The following is a 22533-nucleotide window of genomic DNA, read 5'->3' as shown; positions in this document are numbered from 1 at the left end:
TTACTACCAGAGTTCTCATAAAAGAGTATGATTAATGACTCCAGCTCAAGAGAGACTAGGAATGGCACAAGGGCTGATTTCATGCTTAAAGTCTTATAATGATGTTATCAAGGAAATGTGGGGAAGTTCTTCTTTTTGTCTGCATGTAATTCTAAACATGATTTTTTGTTTTGTTTGGCTGCTGCAGTTGTGCCTGCTATAGGCATGCACTTTTCTGTTTGAATATTGTAAGACATGTGAATGAAAAATTATCTTCCAAATTAAAAGTTGTAAAAGAGTTAAATGCAATCCAGACTACTCTAATTGATATTATTTCTATCAAAGGCAATTTTTTTTTTTTCTCTTTCTTTTGTGGAATTGAGGGGTTTTGCCCGTCCTGGTGTACACCACGTCTGTGGCTGGCTTGCTTTACTGTTTTATAAGGTTAGGGTTGGTTTCTCTGTCAAGATTGTTTAAGGTAAAGTTTGAGCAGTTTTTTTGGTGTTGGCCATTGTGTTCACATTTCGTCTTTACATTTAATGCTTAAAGAGGATTTAAAATTAAATGCTGGACCCATAATAATAATACTACATGCAATGGCATATGCATGATTTTAGATTCTTTTCTTGCATGCAGAAATACAGGGTCCTGAGTTCAGTGAGCTCATGTTTTAACCAGATTGCTGATTTTAAGGCAGATGTCTCTGAGGAACATGTTGTTTGCCTTATTTTCTATCTTTGTCATATCTTGACTAGAGCACTGCAAGACACGTTAATTAGGGCCTGGGGGAGCCTGCAGGTGGTACCTCTGTGGTAGCTGGGTTGCTGAGGCAGGCATTTTGTGTGGTCATACTGCAGTGATTGCGTGTGACCTGCACTAAATGCCTGAAGATATTCAGATACCATCATGTGGCATTGGACATTTCCAGACGCCTGGTCCAAACAGCTGAGAAACTCTTTCTAAATAGGGAAGCAGGGCCACTTTCCTTCAGTGTTACTACTGCAGCGTTGAGGTCACAGATACTCAAGTTTGATTTTACTTACTGTCTAAATAACAAGCTGCTTTAGAGTATTCATTATGAGGACCCTTGATTCTGGAATCTGCTGTCCCAGTTTTTGAGAAATAATGGTTATTCTTTCAGGTATAGCTTTAAAAGAAACTTCTGAGGCAAGTTGATAGCTAAGGTAAGAGAAGAATGAGAGCTGTTGCCCCACTTCTGCTTCCCTGAAAACATGTGAGTGTAGGGTAGCTCCTGATGCTTTTATGGTGCTACGTTGCCCTTCCAAATGGTTTTCAAAGGTACCTGGAGTTTAGCATAGGCAGTTTTTTGCTTGTACATTATAATGCTAAAAGTCTACTGAAGTTATTGTTTGTCTTTATTTCTTATCTCACAAGATTAATCAATTACCTCAACAGGACCACAAAATGCAGCGTATTCCAAAAGACAGTTGTACAGCTTTGAACTGTCCAGAATCTCAACAGATCCCCTTATCTCACAGTTGCTGCAAAATCTGTAAAGGTAAGGTAACAGCAGATATACATATCTCTATAAGCTCAGTGTAATTTTCCATTCTTGTAGGTTATATAGACATTTTTCTGATCATTTTGAATAGGACACTCCTACACATGACAATCACTGTAGAACTTGGGAAGCTGAAAAGGTAACATCTGCATTGTGACATCTGAAAATTGTGAAACGCCTAATAGTGTAAATTCTGTGAAATGTGTATGTTTCATTCTAGCCAAAAATGGGTGAAAAGTCAAAGAAATCGTATCCATAATTAGAGACCTTCTACCATTCGCCCACTCCAGTGTCCAAACAAAATGAGACTGGGGAAATGTCCATGTTCACCACCATCTTTCTGAGATGCTTTGAGATGTCTCTTTCTGAGAACTCTTGGTGCTATACAGTTGTTTGAAGACTGGAATAACTTCTTTACCTGTTTGGGGTTGTAGTCTGCATGTAGAGGCAGAAGATTTAGTGAATATTTTTGTATGCAAAGAACCTTTGTATGTTACACCCAGTCTGATCTTTACCGAAGGAGAAAGCTGCAGGAAGTACTCTGTGTCTTGAGTGCACTCTTTTGATCTGGACTAATACCAGTATCTTCAAAGCTATGAGCAATTACATCTTCAAGTGGCTACGTCTGTTTCTTCTATAGCTAAATATGATATATTGATACCTGGCATCAAAGAAGATGTTAGACTCTTGGGCTGATTTTAGGTATAATTCAGTGAAAAGAAGGGTGCAGCTATAGTTGTTTTTGTGCTACTTAGCACAAACACGAAGGATATGATTAATAACATCAAGCAGAGATATAAGAAAGTAGAAGAAAGGAACTTAAGGGAAGTTGATAGGTCTTGAAGTCTATCACAGTCAAAAAGATTTTTTTAAATAATTTTCTGTAACGTCTTCAGTGGCTCAGAGAAAACAATTATGTATTTCTTGTGCCTGGTATAGCTAGAAAATTTTAATATATGTCAGATGAGTGCTTTCTGAACGTTTTCAATTCTCCCTGAATCATACTAGCTTGGCATCTCATGAGCTCTGGAGCTTATTCGTTAAACAAGAAGCTGTTTTACACTATTATTCAGCAGCATGTATTTTGTTTATTAACGTAGCTGATACATAAGTGTTGAGAATCGTAAGAATAACAAAAAGTCAGTAAAAAAGCCATCACCTTTTCTGGATGACATATATGTTCTTAGTTACTTAATGCCAAAATCTGATACAAACCAATCCAGGCCAGGAAATCCAAAAATGAGACTATTGCTTTGTCATTAACTGAGGCTTTCATGAGAAAGACAACAAAAAGACAAAGAGTCGGTGTTGCCATGGCCAGAGGTTGCTCTTGATACACACACTTCTGCTGTCATCGATGTGTATTGAAGACCCTCTAATGCTAGTGAAAGCATATAGAGCTTTTTGCTTCTTAATGTCCCATGTCAGATAACACCACCATGGTAGCTAAGGTGAGTTATAATGTTTAAGTAACATTACTTAAGCGTATCTCTAGGTTGCAGTGAGGCAATCCACAGCAGGAAAGAAAGAGAGAAAGTAAGACGTCAGCCTCATATCCTGGTAGGTCTGTGATGTTTGCAGCATGACCATGTCACTCAGTCTCGGTACTAAAACATTCTGCCTTTAACGGGCTCTTCTGTTTCTCTTGTCTTGCTTGGCTTGTGTTGGTTCACACTGTTGATGAACTGCCTGAGTGCAAATCACCTCTATGACCAGACCTCCAAGCATATTCTGCTGTTGTCCAGCTTGAAGTGCTCATTTAACAGCTTGTGTGAAGTTAGGGGTAGAAGCTCTTTCATAGCAAAATACGAAGCAGAAGCCAGGTGGAGTGATAAGAATAATAATCTTTTCTTCTGACTCATTTGTTATTTTGTAGGAAGTCTATGTTGCAGCCTGATTCCAGCTTGCATTCTGGAGCTGTTGCTGTTAGAACAGTCCTGGTCCCCTGAGCCTGACCCACGTTCCTTAGTTTTCCTGTGGGAGGTTTTGAAGAGAAGAAAATAGTTACTGGAAAACAACAGTGAAGTACTGCTGCTTGATCAATTCTAATGCCTTAGTTAAAGAAGGAAACTTTTTGAACAAATAAAGTTATTGAGAAAACAATGAAGGAGACAAGCTCCACACCTTTATAGACAGATGTGGAAATTGTGGAAGCTTCAAGTCAGTTACTAGAACCAGTTTGAATTCAGTATAGTAAAGGACAATTTAATGGTGTTCAGCAACATAGCAGCATTAGATTTCATGAGAGCAAACAGAAGGAATTAGAAAAAACATACTGAGTTGAAAGGTTCAATCTAAATTTTCCAGCCTGGAAAAAAACTTCAGAATCTTAAAAATTTGTAATTAAGGTGCAATGGAAAACAGTTACGCTCAGGAAGAATAAAAGGGAAAAAATAGGAAATAAGGATGGCTGAAAGGTGAGATTTTAAAAATAAATGTCTCTGAAATGGAAAGGATGATGCAATCAGCAAAGAGTATTCAGTCAGTGGAGCATGAAAGGAAGAGATAAGGGGAAGAGGAAAGCAAAACAAGTCAGTGTTAATCAGAGACTTTCAGTTAAATGTGGAAAGATTTTATAAATACATCTGGGAACAAAAAGTGCTAGAGAAAAAAGTGGTATCACTAGTAAATGAGCTACTGAGTATCTAAGCTATTGAGCCCTTTTATAAATGTCCGAACAAAACAAAACAAACAAACAAAAAGATTAAGATAAATATATAATTAAGAAGTCTCCTGTAAAATTACTTAAATTACTTAACAATGACAAGGAGACAGTAAGGCGGTTTAAACAAGCCTCCTATCCAGCTGCCTTAGATCAATGCCATAACCTGAAATTGAATCGAAGACCTAGAGACAGTCTGTTCTTGTGGCTTTTACTTCTCCTTTTATCTGTTTCATTCTTGGTACAATTTATTTTTCTGTATCTCATGGCTAATAGAAAGGTATTCTTTGACCTAAGTGAGAAAAAGATAGGACTGTCTTTGACAAGGACGTTTTATAATCCCTGAATTCTTTTTAACCCTCAATCATATTTGTTTCTGTACAGGCCATGACTTTTGCACCGAAGGACATAACTGCATGGAGCATTCTGTCTGCCGGAACCTAGATGACAGAGCTGTCTGTAGCTGCCGAGATGGCTTCCGAGCCCTTCGAGAGGACAATGCCTACTGTGAAGGTAATGCCTTCTGTAGATGCTTAGCTTTGCTGTATGAATTGCTGTGGGATGAATGTATTGATTCTTAAGTTCTAAGTCTGTTAAATGCAATGAATTAGATATGCAGTATATTAATAAACTAATTATGTCTTCAATTAAGTTTGTTAAAAAAAAATAATAAAAAAAATCTGATCAGTGTTGAAGTGGCAAGTTACTATGGCTGAGATCTTGAATTAGAATCATAGAATCACTTAGGTTAGAAAAGACCCAAGTCAATGACCTTGATCATCAAGTCCGACCGTTAGCTCAGGATGCCTCCATGGGAAGGTTTTCCTTTTTTTCTTCATGGTGTTCAGATATTCAGGGAACCTGAAAGTCAACCATTTGAATAACATGTTAGTATAACATTTATAGTCTCTTTTTACTGCTGCCTGTTCCCAACCTCTCACCCCAGGGAGTAAGTAGATGCCGTAGACTAGATTCTAGTATTGTTCGTCATGCTCAGTAATGATTTATTATTTGAGCTACTCTTTCACTTTCAAAGAGCAGCAAGCTACTTAATCAGAAGAGAAGCCTCTATAACTTGTGTCTTTACAATCTAGCGGAATCCTGTGGAAAAAAAAAGCATCCCCACTCCAGCAGCAAGAGCCAAAGTCCTGTGCACAGTCTCTTAGCTTTTGTGCTGACTGTTGCTCTTACTCGTGAAAACTCTGATTCTGCAATATAATGCTAGTGTACTGTCAGGCCATCCTTACCATAAAGCTTAAGTGTTGGCAGCAGGATGGCCTTTGACCAATAAGCAGTTTGGTTCAGATCTAGCCTGCTAAATTGTAAGTAGAGCATCTGTGAGTGGAGTCTAAGGTGCTCTGCAGTCCCATCTCATAGCTGGATTGTTCTCTGGTGATGCCCAATTAAATGGGATGAATCAAGGCCTTTTAAGACTGTTCCTTTGGCTGAACTTTGCAAAAGTTAATGCCTGCCACTTACTTGAGTTAGTACCTGCAGTAACATCAGTGGGAATGCTCATCTGTAGATCTAGATTTGAGAATTCATGAGTATTTTCAGGAAAGGAATGAATAATTGATTCTGCTTCACATACGTCTCTGCTTAACGTTTATGATAAGCCTTTAGATGGAGGTGTGTTTTGAGAAGTTCAACTAAAAATCATGCAGAAACAAATCCTTTGCCCCTCATCATGTTGCGGCAGGCATCTGACATCAAGACCTGCTGTATAGCTTGTTCTGTGTTGCAGCATTACCCACTTCTTATCCCATAGTCCCTGGAGACTATGCTGAGGCTTAGGCTGCAGATCTGCATTTCTGGGAAGTCATCAGTCATTTCCTATTCAAGGGGGTCACTGGAGTGATGGGGTTATGGTGAAATCAGTGCTTTAAGAAGGTTTTTTTTTCTGCAGCTCTATTGTTACTCTGCTGAATGAAAGCAGAAAAACAAGTTACGCTCTCTTAGTGATCTCAATACCACTCAAATTAGAGTGTGGAACTTGCCAGGCATAAGCAAAAAAAAAAAAAAAAAAAAAAAAAAAGCTTTTTGATCAGCGTTGGTGGTGAAATATTTAGATGAAGACACAGTAGATTATCGTATGTGAGACTGATGCATTTGTAGTATAAGTGGATTTACCAGTTTGTGCAGGACCTGAATTCAGCATGATGATTTTTTGAGAAGATTGCTTGGCTCAATTGCTTCTGAATAGGCAAATGATACTTGCTTAATTGCTTTCGAAAAGCTTGCATAAGCAAATAAAAGGTTGGGACACATTATTCTACATTAAAATAATTTTATGTACCACTATGTTTGGATGCATTAAATTATCCCTTAAAAAGTTGACGATTTAGGGCCTGGTCCAGGAATACTTGCTTATGTTGAAGATAGTGGGAGTAAGTCCCATTAGGAAGTTGCGCCCACATAAGCAAAACTCACGATGTTGGGTCCCTGTCAGATGAGGTTCTCCCAGTCAGGGTCAAACCTAACTCAGCAGGCAAAACAGACTGATTTCGCTGCTCGCTGTGTACGGTAGCTGCAATGTAAGCACCACACTTGAACTGTGCACACTTGGTACACAGGTGTGTACCTGGCCTCGACTGGCCACCCTGACAGTGTGCAGGTCAGACACTGGAAGGAGGGGAAATAATGTGGCAGACTGAAACTTTAGGATTGATTTTGTGGAAGAGAAAGGGCAGGGAACTGAACTACCCCTGCTTTTTCAGAGTTGTGCTTTTAGTATTGTATCCCTTTTCCAACCCAAATGTCTCTTTGAGTGCTGAGTTTTCTTATTTCTGGAAAGAGACTCCTTACCTCAATATTGAACAATGTAATAGCAAAGGGCATAACAGCAATAGCGTAACACCAAATCTTTTCAGAGTCCTGTCCCTCATCTTGAAAGGCTGAAATGGTCCCAACCTCCCTTTCTCAGCACATAGCCTTTCTTCACTGTGCTGTTATTGTGGTTTTAATTATGAGCAAAGCCAAGCTGTAGAAATGCTGCGTTAACACAAAAGCCTTTCAGAGAATGCTTTTTGTAGTGGCTGAAGCCCGTGGGTGTGATAGCTGCTTCTGTGCTCGCACTTAACAAACTTCAGATAGACTGCAAAACTGGATGTCATTGATTCTGTGTTAGAGCCAAACCTTGCTAAATATGATCCTGATTTGTGCCTCAGCACTGTCAAAATTCAAAGAATAAACAGCAATAATGATGCTTCCATTGGCAGAATTTCTCCTTAAGGTAGAAGGAAAAAAAAATATTCAAAGCTGGTTTCGGTGCGAGTCTGGAAAAGCTGCATGAATTTCATCTGAATTATGGAAGAGTTTGGCTTCTATCCTAGAAAGAAATGGTGCTTTTCCAAAGCTGTGTAATGTCTTTAGATACTGTTATGGTGGATACCTTTCTGTTTTATTATAATAATAATTATATTTGTTAATATTTATGTCACATTTATCTTTCCCTTGGAGGACTGTTTAAAGCAATACTTAATGAGTTGGGATTTCTTCATTCATCTGCTGTAAGCCTTATTCCAAGTACTCTGAAGTGTGTTTTCTGCCTCAGGTTATTATGCAGTTTGAGATACCTCGTGGGCAGGTTGGGTATGAATTATGCTGTGCTGCCTGAGTGTAGGTGCTTTTAAATATAGCATCCTTGGTGTATAGCCTACCTGATATCAATGCTTTACAAAAACAGATGTTCTGATGAAGTGCAATTAGTCTTTTCCAAGGCAACACCTGCAGTGCCCTCAAACTGATGATTGACCTCTGATATTTCAAATAGTATTCAGTCCCTGCTACATTTGTGGTGGTGGTTATGCTGAAAATATTTTTAAGGATAAAGTTTTTGACTCTTGGCTGTCAAGATATTCTCATGCATCTAGAAGAGTGAAATATATCCATACTTCAAATAAGATGGGTTTGCAAATAGTCTGCTGGTGGCAGCTTTAGGTGTTCTTCTCAGATCCTCGAACCTAAGCTGTTTTCATGTACCATGTCATGCACTTTTGGCGGTCCTTAAAAGATGTGTTTGGGGAGGAGGTGTTACTTGTACTCTTTGGAGACTGAACTTGGAAGGATTGCTTGAAATCCAATTTTCTGATTTAATAATAGCACTCAGCTATCTTTGTGCAAAATCTGATTTCACTCCAGAAGCGTTGCCAAGGATTGCTGATTAAATAGAGAGGAGAGTAGGCTCAAGAAAGAAGACAGGAGAATTCAGTAATCTTTTGTAAGCACCAGGACTGAACATGATCTTAGAAAACCAGATTATTTGCTTCTTTATCACAGAGGATTTTGCCTGATGCAGAGGCCGTTTTACATCAGGTACTGATTTTGGCTGAGATGGAGTTAATTTTCTTCATAGCAGCTTGTATGGTGATGTGGTTTACATTTGTGACTAGAACAGTGTTGATAATATGGGAATATTTTAGCTATTGCTGAATAGCCTTGCACAGTGTTAAGGCCATCTCTGTTTCTCTCTCCCCCTGCAGTGAATAGGCTGGGAGTGGGCAAGAGATTGAGAGGGGACACAGCCAGGACAGCTGAGCCCAGCTGACCAAAGGGATATCCCAGACCGTACGACATGCTCAGCAGTAAAAATGGGGGTACCCTTTTCTAAGGTGGTGATTACTGGGAGGGCTGTCTGAGCATCAGTCTGCTGGTGGGAGCTGGAGAGTGATTGCCTTTGAATCATTTTTTTTCTCCCTTTTTTTCCCCTTTACTTATTAAATGGTCTTTACCACAACCCATGAGTTTTTTCTCACTTTTGCTCTTTTGGTTCTCTCCCCATCCCACTGGAGGGGGCAGTGAGCAAGCAGCTGGCAGATGCTGAATTGCTCACAAAGGTCAACCCTTCACACTTCACAAATTTACCTTATGGTTATCTGTGGACCATAATGTTTATTTTCTGATATATGGGAATTTAGTTGTACTAGTTGCACAGTACACAACCTAGCTACCTTATCTTTTTTGGTATCGTTTTGGGGGATCATTTAATATTATTAAACAAATCTTTGTGAAACCATTTTCTATTTTTATTCTAATGTATCCTTTTCCCTCCGTAACTCCTCTAGTTTCTTTGCTGTTGCCATGTTTGTCCCAGTTTCAAGTGTAGCAGCTGAACTGAGACCAAAGACCAAGTGACTGTCTGCATTTGAGAATTGCATCAGCTTCACTAATGATTCTCCCTTGAGGGGAGAAGGTCTTCAGTTTAGAAATCTGCTTTTGAATAAGCTGGCTTGACTTGACTCATCATTGGTGGAGGGAAGTAAGCAGTCGTCTCTTTCCGGAGTAGACGTTGGAAGCGCCACTTGGTTGGTCCTCGTCAGGTTTCCTTTAGCTCAGGGTTGTATCTTCTTATTCTGCTTGGAAAGATTTATTAATTTATCCCTATGTTTGGGTAAAAATACCAATGCATTATTCAAGCCTCTTCCCCAACAGCAAAAGCATGACACTTCTTCACTTACATAATTAGTACAATCTGTTGTTAATCTTACTGTTAATCTTGTTGTTTTTAACTATGGATTACAAAGTAAACTACACTTTCAGAATAAGCCTGATTTCTACAGATTTCAGTGAAGAAATCTTACAAAAGATGAAAAGTAATAATCAAATTGCAATAGCATCATATTGGCCAAGTACAGTAATCAACACATTTTTTTCTTTAAGCAAGTGTAACATTGGGAAGAGCATAAGTAGGATGGAGACCTCTGTAATGGAGATAAACCCCAGAGTATTAAAATATATTTTATTAAGTCCTCTGGGTTTTTAATAACCATTACTGGCATGTTTGCTAGCTTTGCTGTCTTCATGGTATGCACAATATTTTTGGATGAGAGTCCTGCTTAGGAGCTATGCAGTACTGTCAGTTTTGATAAACTGGGAAGGTTACCTGAGCTTCTGTCTTCATACATGAATTCTTATTTGTAAGTGAGATGTGGAAATAGCATCATATATAGCTAAGAAATAGATTTCCATCTCCATCAGTTGGCAGTGTTTGAGTCATTACTTTGTCATTTTCAGTTGGGTTGAAAACTAATCAAGCAGAAAGAAAAACTTTCGCTCCAGGAGGGCAGAGTGTTGTTTCCAAATCTCTATTAAAAAGTAATTAAACATTATTAATATTAAATTAAACATTAATATTAAACAGTATTAATAGATTATAATTTTTTTCTCAGCGAAGGCAGTAATTGTCATCTTATTTCCATCATTATGTTAATAAGAAAATAAATATGAAGAATTATCAGGCCAATTCTAATGTGTCAGTGTGTCAGAGTGCGTCAAATCCTTCTTGGTTGCCCATGGCTCTTATTCAGCAGGTTAATAAAGCACATTCCTAACTTAAAGTGTGCAAGCAGTATCCTGACACCAGTTCATAAAGTGTGATGCATACTGGGGTACAAATAGTACCACTGCCTGTAATAGTGGCATAGATAGTTTGTATGTATACAAATTACAGGATGTGATTCAGTGTTATTCGATTTTTAATTACTTCTACAGAAATATGTTCAGACTGATTCTATCATCCACCCATAGGCAGGACTGACAGTGATGTTACTATGATTAAAAAAAAAAAAAAAAAAGCTGAAACTAATCATATAAAAGGAGCCTCTTGGAAACTCTTGTAAACTCTTCTGTGCTACCAGTGCCTGGTAAGGAGATGCTTTACTGTACTGAGAGCAGCCCTTTACCACCAACAATAAAAACATATGTTGCATTTTGTCTTTAAATGAGAAATTAAGGTGAAAGTTTTCATACAAATTGCTTAAATCTGCAACCTCAAAGCAAAAGAGAAAATATACTAAAGCCTTAATTTTGTTTGTGTTTTCCTTTCTCTCCAGTTTTCACTAGTAGCTGGGAGGTGACTACTGAAAGAATTATATGCTGTCACTGTGCTAAAAGTACCCACAGCCAGCTACTTGGTTTTCTTTTGAAACTTTTAAAATCGCAGTCTAGAAGTGTGGCATGGCTTAACAATATGTAGAGGCTGGATCCCCAAGAGCTGTAATAAAGACACAGAAATGCCTGGCATTAAACCAAACTGAATTTAAAATAAATATTCTTTCATGAAGAGTGCAGAGTAATAGCAGCCACAGCGATTGTATAAGTTGTGGTACTCTCACTAGTGTGGCATCATTTGAGAGACTACTGAGTTGTGATACCACCACTTGTTTCTGTAGAACAAGCAGTAATCTACTGGATAGATTGCAAGAATGTGCTGCATGCTTTAGACCCGACGCAAACCCCAAATACAGTCTAACCCACCCACAGGGGTCTCACCACAGCTTACAGGTACTATTCTGTTACACACGCATCTGTCTTCTGGTGAGGACTTTTAAAATACACACATGCAGTACAATCTGTGCTGTCTCTTCCTGAGAAGAATCTGATATATATTTGTAGTTTCTATATAAAAATATTAATGCTGCTTAGTCCCCTTTTAAAACAGGGGGAAACAAATAGACTAACGGTGGCAATTATATCTAAATTCGTGACATTCACAGTTCAAAATGATGAGAAGCTGTCATACTTCAAAAAAAAAACAAGATTGTTTTGCAATTCAAATCTAAAGACCTATTTCTGAGTGCTGTGCTGGAGGGGGATGGATCATGAACTGGAGTCTCAGTAAGTTGTTCTGATTTTTGGAATTCACTAATTAATTATATACAGCATCCTTTTTATTCTCAGTGTGCAGCTACATCAGACTAGTTATTTGGTGCCTAAGGAAAAGCCCCCCTGGGGTGCTTTCATATCTGACAGATAACTATATATAATTACTTGTTTTATCATGTATACACTATCATATGAATTAATTATAAGATATTAAATAGTAAGAAGATGCAGTTTGCCAAGTAAAACATTACATGATAGCAGACAATATTTGTTTTCAAAAATTTCCTGTCTGATATATATATTTTTTAAACTGTATAATGTATGTGAAGTCCAGTGATGTTTTCATGAGACTGAGATGAAGATTTCATTTTCTTCCAAGTGTCTCACTTGCACAGGTAGCTGTTGAACAGTATCTCCTACTGCATGTTTAACAAGGACAGTTTTATCTCAACTGTCTGTCTTCCTATCCAAAAACTGGGGCAAGTTGAAATAGAAACAACTCTTTGTACTGTTAAAAATGATATTTCTAAGATGCTGTAATGTTGTATTGTGTCCTTTCAAAGCTATATAGAGCTTCTGTCAGGGAATATAGACCTTGAGTGACTTTGCTTTTATTTTAAGAGTATTTTCAGTCCCTAATAGCCCCCTCTCAGGCTGCAGGAGATGGACAAAGAAATCATGAACTTATAGCAAAGACAGAGGTTGAAAAATAATGTGAAGGGAAAAGCACCAAGATGTGTACAATGTGTGTATGTGTTATCTGTGCAGTTTAGTTATGGGCGAGGAAAGAATACACCTTGTGTGAAGATCCAGTAATTTGAATTTATTTTTAGCCTAACTGATGCTTTAGCAGTCTAGTCAAGATACAACAATCTCTTATTAATTCAGTTACAACAGTGCTAACACTTCTAATCCAACTCACTCAGTTTCTTCTAAGGTCCATTAATAATTCAATAACCGTAGATACAAGTAGCTGCCCATTTCCTCTTACCCTCTCTATGCACTGCTACAGTGAGTTGATAGTAGCCCAAGTTCTTTGCCAGGAGCAGCATGGTGGGGATGGTGGAAGGTTATTTTATTTTTTCTCGTTGGTCTTTGTGTATGCTTGAGGTTATTTTTGTATGTTTTAACTCAATACATGGGGTATGTTCTTGTAGTTGGTTCACAAGGTTAGTTATATTGTGATTCCTTAGCTTTTAGTGCTTTTCTCTTTCAAGGGAGGAGAGACACATAGCTGCAGAGAGGTAGGCAAAAATAAAAACAATAAAAAAATCCAACAACAACCCCCCCCCAGTTTCAGAGGCAGATTGTGTATGCATGACCACTTGGTAATTTTGCTGCTGGAGCCAGGCCTCTTACTGGCTGTTGGAAACATCAAAGGTACAGGGCTATATATATAAGGAGAAGAAAAAGTCACAGATTATCTGCAGAGGGTATGAGTAATGACAACTGTGGTGGTGCAGTCAGCTGGAATAAATAATGTGGGAGATTGTGAGAAAGTGCACAATTTTGATTGAAGTTGAGTTATCCTTTGTGGAATATGTCAGTTGGAAAAACTGCTACACTGGATTTGATAGAGCAAAGCAAAACAAAAGCGCAGTGATTGGTTTGTGGCTGTTTGGAGTAACAGTAGTAGTTAAACCATAGACTTGCCTGGTGATGGAGAACCTAGAAATAGTAACGGGAGGAGGCGGAGGAGCAAGGGCTGTGCCAGAGTTAGACAGCAGGTGAGAAGGGGTATATGCAGGAAGAGACACATAGGTGGACAATGTTGTGGAAGCCACGAGTTACTGAAACCAGGCTGTAGCTCAAGGGAGCCTGAAGAGAATAGGAGCTGGGAAATACAGTTGGGGAAGTGGGAGACACCCTACTAAGAACATTTTTATTGGAGCAGTGGACTGGGAAGTTTTAATGTACTGAACACTCGAGCAGTTGTGAAGAAGAGTTTGAGGGTGAGATAGTGAGTTTAGTGGTGAAAGGAAAAAAACCCATATTTCCACAGATGGGTAAGCTGGTGAGAGCTTGCTTCAGAGTTATGGAAGTTATGATCTATCCTTTGTCTTTTAAGGAGGAGGAGCTGGTGAGGGGATGGTTTGAAGACAGGAGGAGATGTGAGGTGAGCAATATCTGGAGACAGGACCAAACTTACTCAGGTAGAAAGTGGGTGAGGGAGGAAAACCGCAGAGAAGTGTTAGAGGTAGAAGGTGAGAAAGGTAGGGCTGCTGTTGGTGGAGGGAAGACAAAGAGAAACAAAAAGGACAGAATTTGTTTTCCTTTGTGACTCTGTCTAGGATGTAGGAAAGGTTGTGTTGGTTTCAAATCCATGTTTACTTTTTTCAATGGTATTGGTTGCTGTTCATTCTCCTCTTTCATAGTCCCTTAACTGTTCAGTAGTATCTGTTGATCTTGTGATGCCCTTTTTCTGGGTCAGGGACCACACCAGGAAGTCTCAACCTTTCCCAGCTTATCCATTTCTCTATGAGTCAGCCAGTAATGATAAAAATAAGGGCCTGAAGACTCTTTATGATGACCATCATTACTGGCATCCATCCTTGGGATTCTCAGCAGAGAGGCCCAAGATTCGCAGGAATGGTGGGTAAATGATGCCTTTGCTCTTGGCAGTGGAGCCCTCAGGTCAGGATGGGGGTTTGCTGATGAGGTTGTGTGGGACAGGTGGAAAACCTGGAAATGTGGATGTTAACACAGAACAGTAGTTTTTTTGTTTGTTTTGTTTTAAAATTGTAGGTCTAATCTACTTTGCTCCTGTGTTTGGGATAATTTTTGATACACTTACAAAACAAATTTTTATAAATAAATCTCTTTATGCTCCCGTTTGCTCTCTTCCTAGGTAGTTAATATTTGTTGCAAAAGTCCTGCAAGAGCATCTCCCTGCCCCACCATATGCCTCTGTAAGTGTGACTTACGCTGGTGCTAGGTGCCATTGAGTTTTAAAAGAAATGGTTGGAGGCAGGACACTATTGATAAAGGATCCTCAGTTCTGGAAATAGGCTTCTGTCTTTACAGCCCAGATTTACTGACTTAGTACCAGACTCATTTGTTCTGGCAGGCTTTTATCATGGATAAAGGCAATGATGGATAGTGAGGCCTAAGGAGAAGCTTTGTTTGTTAGTGTGAGGCTTTGGTCAACAATGATTTATAGATTGCAGGTCAAATTCTCTTATTAATGGGATTGTAAAACATAACTGGGAATTTCACTCTAGGGAAGCAAACTCATTAGGGTGCAGGAGGAAGGGATACAGGGAAGCTTTTCCTGGGTTATATATTTTGCATAAATTTTGTTTGAGTGCTTGGGGGGGATGAGGAAAGGCTTTTTTTTTTTTTCAGTTTTGATGTTTTTGCAAGTATAAATAAATCATTGAAGTGCATATTCCAAACACTTTTGCATTAAACAATTTTCCCAGAGATGCCTCTTTTATCTGTTCCACTGGGAACAGAGCAGGTTGATGATCTCCATGACTACGTTGTTGTCAGTACATCACAGCCGGTGGCTCAGTATCACATCACAGACTCCAAGCACACAAGTCTTTATTGTTGAATGTGTACAGCCATTGGAGAGGTGCATTCATCCTATTGAACTGACTTCAGCATCTTACTGGCTAAACAGTAAGACATTAATGTGCATTAACATGCTAACTAGGCTTTTGGCAGGGGAAAATTAAGATGAATGTTGTAGGCTTTCTTAGATATTGAAATGCATCAGGTTTTCTGTTGTACTTAGTGCATTTGTATCTAAAGGTGAATAAAAGGCTATAGCAGTGTTTCAACCAGTAAGCAGGATGGAAAGGCTTTTACTTTGGTAGCTTTGAAAGAGAACAGATGGGCTCTTCCCTGCCCCAGTTCAGTCTTCCTTGATCTGTAATACCTTAACCTAATGTACAGGAAGCTTGCATTTGGAGTGCCACAGGGGGAATGGAATCGCATGGGTTTAGTGTGGTCAGTCTCTGCGTGACTAGTTGTCATTTGACTGCCACTTTACCCTTTTTATATTAATTATCTTTCATGTCCAGTGGCATTGTTTTACCGTTGCAAACTGTAAAAGCAGCTTCTTATCAATAGTTTTGACACTTGGTTAGGGTCTTTAGGTGCCAATGTAATATAATAATATGATAGTAGCAATAATAATCACTTTATTTGCTGTGCATTCTGTACAGGTTTTCTAGAGAACTGGGTGGGAAAGAGTTTTGTTTTCCAGTGAGCGTTTAAAAAGTGTGGACAATATCTTCGGAAATGAGCTTGAAAAAAAAGTGTTAGATTTGTTCAAATGAAACATTTCAAAGGTAACTTGATCAGCTGTGTGTTTGTTGTGTTTGGTTTGTGGGGGGTTTTTTTGGTAACAATTGTACAAACAAGGTTTTGAAATAAAGGCAATTATAAATGTTTTGCAAAAGCTCGATGTGTGGTATGTTGGCAAAATGAAAGCTTTTATTTAGAACATTTTTAAATTAGGAGGTTTGAATCAAAGTAGCATTAGCTTTAAGTTTTTCACTGCAAAAAGAAAACCATTAGAGTTTTTGGGTCTCCTGTGGCTATTTACCTGCCAAAGCAATCATTAATATAGTTTTTGAGATAGTTCTGTTTAATGATTTTGAGGCTTTGAATCTTTAGAATTTACTGAGGGTGCCAAAGCCAGCTCCTAGGCCGTCTGTTGATGCCAGGAACCTAAGGCCTCTGATTTCTTGAAGACTGATGTTGTTACTTAAATACAAATCAACACCATTAATTTAATATAGAGTTGTGAACTGAAATTATGAAAGACACAAGTTGCATTATTTGTGGTGGTAGCATTTGTATGTTTTAACTGCTGGCTGCTTTTGTGATCTGTGCGTTTATGCTTCTGCAGAACATCTGCATGTCGGGAGACCTGTCCCACGTTCCACTTCCCATGCAAACCCAGCTGCCTCTGTGATAGCCTTATGATAGATTCACTTGTTTTTTGCTTTCTTAGATTACTTTCACAAAATGTATTTTGAGCTTTAGTATGCTCACTGTGCTCACTGTAAATGCAATACACTTATTTCAATTTATTAAATTTGTTAAATACACCTTTGTGTATGTACATGAAAATTAGAAAGTCAGGTTTTTCAAACCAACACCCTAATAGAGCAATGATTCTTCCATGCCTGCAGAGCTTACAGTGAAAGGAAGGGAAGAAAACCAGCTGAAGTATATTGGCTGTCGAAACTCTTAAGAACTGAATTTGTACAAAGCAGGCTGAGCTCATCACCCTGAGCATTTGTAGTGAAGACCTTTGTAGTTTGCAGCCAACTGTCCACAGCTCTCCAGCAGAACAGTTGCACTGGGCAGAGAAACTGGGGACAATAGAAGTTTTTTTCAAAACTTAATGAAATTAGGAAATTAGTATGGAATTGCTAATAGTGTGTTGCATTGTTTTGTACTGGAAGTAAAATCTTCTGGGAATGTAAACGGGAACAAAAAGCAGGCGAGGAATGCAGCTGGTAAGTAGCTATTGATCTAAAGGCACTGGGAAGAGGGGAAGAACTGGAAGATAAGCATACGACCTAAACAGGAGTAAAGTACAGGAGTTAAAACTATTGACTTTTAGCATTGCAGCATTAAGAAGTCAACCCTGATTTGAGTTTTTATATCCAGTCTGTTGTTTTGAACTATCATCACTCTGGAACACAACACTGTTTTCCATCCAGAGATTTTGTTTGCAACTCTGAAAGCTGTAAACATCATTGAAAACAAGGAGGAAATCAAAACTGATGAGCAGGAAAAACCCAAGTCAACAATCCACCCTTCTGATTTTTAACATACTTTTGTAGCAAGGTTCAGTGGCACATTGCATGACAATATAACCAGATGTACAGAGCATCTCAGTAATGCTTTCTTTATCATTAGTATTACAGGAACAGCATGCTACTAAGCACTTCCAAATTAATATAGCTTTTCTTTTTTGTGGCATAATAATAGTGTGCAGAATTTTTTTATTTTTTATTTGTGGTTCTTTCTCTTCTTGCCATTGAAATATAACTTGGTACAAGAAATGTATCTTAATTCTGCAGCCCAAGGGAGTATCAAAACCAATCAGATCTAGAAGTCCATACGTACAGTGATTTATGTCTGGAGTTTATACTGCAGCAGGTATTTCACCCCGACCAAGAGCAATTTTTTCTGTCAGAACAAGTCTTTATATAAATGAGATTATTTCTGGTTCCTTTCAGATACAGTGTGTATGTATGTATCTATGTACATATGTATGTAGATATGTATAGTTATATGTGTTCTTATATATTAAAATTACCGATTGGCTACTTTATAGTTCTAAGATAAACTTACAGTAAGTTCTGGTGTCTTTTCAGGTCTTACCATGTTCCTTACAGTTTCTTCCCAAACAACAATACCTCTTAGATCAAAGGCATATAGTATGCATATAGTAGTGTTTGTATACTGATGGCTGCAATGACTACAGGTACAGTGATGGATGGCATTGCAGTGCTGAGGCAGTTGGTCTGCTCTTTGGGACCCCAGTTATATTTTTTGTTCTTTTTTAAATCACAGGAATAACATCATAGGCACTTCAAAAGGAAAGATGTAAGCCAATGTAATCTTCTTTGTAACTCCGCTAACAGCTATTCACAGAAAGCTCATGCTGCTTCTCTTGTTTGAACACTTCAAGCAGTTTTTTTTAAAGGAGAAAGCCAACAAAACGTACCAAAATGCATTGCTGTTCAAGTAACTTTTTAGTCTAACCCACTACTGGTGGAAGTGAGCAGCAGTGTATTGAGAGATTGCAAAGAACACCACTGACATTGACTCATGTTTCTCTGCCTTATTCACAGATATTGATGAGTGTGCTGAAGGACGGCACTACTGTCGTGAGAATACCATGTGTGTAAATACACCAGGATCCTTCATGTGCATCTGCAAAACAGGATATATACGCATTGATGATTATTCCTGTACAGGTAAGAGCTGTGTATTTGCAAAAGAAAATAACAGAATGGTGGTATTTAGGAGCACTGGTGTGATTCTTCTGAAGTTAGTATTTGTTAGAGTCATAGAATGTCTACATGAAACATTAAACAGAATGAAACTCAAAATAATTACAAGGTTACAGTGCAGAAAAGCTAATGCATGTTACAGAATGTGTGTATGCTGTATCATTTGCCTGAAATTATAAGGCAATCTGGAGTTCACTTGAATTAAAATGACTTTTCTGCAGACTTTTGATGGAGTTAAATTTTCTGCATATTAGAAGTGACTGTTTCCTCATTTTGATTTCGCCTGCACTGGGGAGGTTCCCCAGCTGAATCCTGAGTTCAGAGGGCAGGAGCTCTCTCTGCCTTGAGCCACTGGACAACATGGTTGGTCTAATCTCTGCATCTTCCCTTTTTGCTCTACTGCCAGTGGATGCTCTAGAGGAGGTGCTGGATTCATGCTGATTTTCTGTCTTCTTGTCTTATAGTCTTCTTTTATTGCAGGATATTTTAGCGTTATGGAATGAACACTGAACATTTAGAACAGCCTTCCATATCAGAGCCAGGTTGACTGTAAGTGTTCCAGGGAGGAATGTGTTTTTTCCTACTAGACAGATAAAGCAAGTATTATTCAAAGCTGTGGCACATTTTCTCAGTGAAGAAAAATGTGTGTGAACAAAATAATACCACTATTTCATGTGCACAGGGGAAAGCATTACCTCTTTCTATAAGAGGATATGTTTGTTCAGTAAAACTTCCTTGGAGTCCACATTATCTAACAGTAAAGCTGGCTATAAATGGATGAGCGTATTTGGAATGTGGAGACACCACTGTGAAGTAAATTTCGAAATCAGTTTAATTCTGTCCATTATGTCTTGGTGTTTTTGAGCATCAATGATACGTCTTGGTACAGAAACAGCTTCTTCGTAAACTGGCATAATTTGCTTGCCCAAACATGCACAGCACACAGGGACATGGATCTGAAATGACGTATGTGTGATTTTTTTGTGCGTACTGTCTTACCTGCACTTGATATTCCTCTCACAGACACTGGCAAGCAGTATTTTACTGCAGTGAGCCCAGTTCTTGAAGGACCAGGTTATAGCCTGCTTGCAGCAGGTCCTTCTGAAGCAATCAGTGTGTTTCTGATCACTCTCTCACGTCTCCCCACACTCTCAGTTGAGTAAAGCAATTGTTTCACTACCTACCGAGTGTGAATGTCGGGATTATTTTAGGACTGACTTTATCTAAATCACTGTGATACTTTTTCCACTTTGTTTCCCTTAACTTGCTCTTCTGATTGAACTCTGCAGACAGTAAACCATTGCAAACAACTTCACAGGGGCATTCAGTGCCTATAAAATATAATAAAGTTATTTCTCGGTACTCCGCACATTGCATTCCTCATATTTGCTGAAACGTACTGTTTTGAAGTTCAGTGTAGTTAAAGAGCTGTGAACAGTCAAACTGGTGTAAAAACTGCTGGAAATCCATTATGGATCTCACATTCTAAACTGCATTTGGCTCCACATTTGTAAATTATAGTTTTCTGTGAAATCAACAAAATGGGTGACAAACTGAATGATTTCTTTTCCACCTGTCCCTTGATCAAGCTGGGAAAGGTTAATGCAAAAAGAAGCAAAGCAGATGAAATAGTTTTGTAAGATTTCTAATCTAAAGTCTTGCTAGGCCAGATGAACTGTAAGTCATGCAGTGACTCTGTATGTCTGAGCAATGCCACTTACTGTCATTTGTGACCTGGAGTTTTTCTGGAATTAAATTGTAGTGAATTTTGGATACTGGCAAACTAAAAGAGAGGCAACAACGAGGCTTCAGTGCCTGTTGGGTGGCGGAATTTCCATGAATGGCAACCTAACGTCATTAAGTGTATGTGTCACAGCATAACTGCAGGTTTTTTTCTGGTTCCATGACCAGTGTGAGCACCTCCACTGGAGGCACTGGTCACTTACTGAAGTATGTAGACTTAGGAGACTCTTGCATGACATTTCCACCACCAAACAACTAGTGAGTGAAAGGTTAATTGTGTTTTAAAAATTGAAGGAAACATGGGATACATTTAAAGTCATGTGCTTTGATCAGTAAATGGCATGTTGTGCTTGTTTTAGTCTATATGAGTGGCACTGAGACCATTTACATTATAGGACTGTACTAAAGCAGGTGGCAAGTGTATATATCTGTACATGAGACTGCTGTAGGTTTTCCACCCCTCGGCATATTATTTGTTCTTTGCAGGTTTTGCCATGTATTAAGGCTCCTGATTTCAGAGACTTTCATGTGCACCCATTTGCCCAGATACAAATCTAAGAGGTAAAGTGCACACAAGTGGGGAGGGTATATTGCTGTAGCTTTAACATGGAGCCTATGGAAGTTTTAATCTACTAGATTGCTTAGCATTGTCTCTCCCGAAGAAAGTTGCTCTGTTCTGAGAACCAGCATAAGCTCTGTGTAGTAGAAACACTAACCATGTTTGCAGGACTTTGTTGAAAGATGTCTATGTTAATAAATCGGTGCAAAATAACAGTGGGAATGAGTTTATGATGCTAGTGACAGCACTTTGCTGTCCTGCAGGCAGACCAACAGGTTTAGTCTAGGCTGTTATGCTTAGGTATAGCTGACTCCTCATAAGTGTGATTTTCTCTTACAACATACCGTTGTATTTTAAAGCAAGTAGTTTACAATAAAAACTCACTATACTCACCTTTATCATATTTTTTTTGGTTTGTTTGGTTTTCATTTAAGTGGACCCGTAATGACATTCAGCTAAACAAATAACATTTAGGACTTGAGACAGAAAAGTATTTTCCAAATCCATTTTGTTTAGAGACTCAAGGCAGTAAAGTGTGGGATCTCAGCCCATCTCAGCCAACCTTGCTTTTGCTCTATTTAAATCCATCAATCTAATCTGCCTTTTGTGATGGTAGAAAGCAGAAAGTAGAAATCTTTGCACTTTTGAGAATCGAGGTACCAACTTGTCCATGCCCAGCATATGTCACTGTGCATCATGAGCTCATGGCCCATTCATTACAGCTGGGAATTATTTTGGTTAAGCTCAATTTTCTTGTCATGATGGTGCTAGCTCTTGAAGTTAAGGGCATAAACCAAGCCTTTTTATCTGGCAGAAAAGCAGGACGGTAAGGAGAAAAGCAATCATGATATACCAAAGAGAGAGCACTGCAAATTAAAGAGATATCTTTGAAAGGTTTTCTGAAGAGTGCCCTGTTTAACTTGGCATATCTATGAAAGTAAGGCTGTGCACTATCCTTAACAGAATTTTCTGGGTTTTCCATTTTTCTTTTGTGTTCCAATAATCAGATTTATTGTAGAAGCTGCACAGAATAGTTGATGGATTCCATAGTCCATACAAAAACCTGGTGTTCACATCTGGAAAAAATGAGAAGTAGGAAAGATGTCTGTAAAAGAAATGGTATTTTAAGACCAGTTCAAACATTAATATGCAAAATATGTTTACATTCATACCATTGTTTAGTCTGTTTTATGTAACTCAGGCAAAAAGTGGATACTGTAGGACAGAACTTCTGCATTGCTCTTTTGTATTTTCCTCAAGATAGCTGGAATATCAGCTTTAATTGCATCAGTTCTCAGCTGCTGCAGAAGGATATTATAAAGATGCCTCTTGCCAACTACTTGTGAGAGCCATCCTGCAGAAGCCTCACACAGACACCTCTTGTGCACAAAGGCAATCCCGAGTATTTTAGGGCACCTTGGTATGGCAAGCATACCACAAAAACTAGCAAGCTTCAGGACTTACGTTGGTGTGGTTTTAT

The 22533-nt window shown here is 38.6% G+C and overlaps 1 protein-coding gene across 1 annotated transcript in view; it reads left to right on the top strand.

Moving 5' to 3' along the window:
* The window catches only part of NELL2 (neural EGFL like 2), a 150256-nt gene that overhangs the window by 62307 nt on the left and 65416 nt on the right, over nucleotides 1-22533 (top strand). Inside the window, exons 11-13 of the mRNA XM_055712519.1 lie at nucleotides 1396-1498; nucleotides 4548-4676; nucleotides 18590-18715. Of these exons, the coding sequence (XP_055568494.1) occupies nucleotides 1396-1498; nucleotides 4548-4676; nucleotides 18590-18715 (358 nt within the window). The remainder of the gene's footprint in view (nucleotides 1-1395; nucleotides 1499-4547; nucleotides 4677-18589; nucleotides 18716-22533) is intronic.

Source organism: Falco cherrug, chromosome 5, assembly GCF_023634085.1.
Source record: "Falco cherrug isolate bFalChe1 chromosome 5, bFalChe1.pri, whole genome shotgun sequence".
Taxonomy (NCBI): domain Eukaryota; kingdom Metazoa; phylum Chordata; class Aves; order Falconiformes; family Falconidae; genus Falco; species Falco cherrug.
This window is presented reverse-complemented; position numbering and strand designations above follow the sequence as displayed.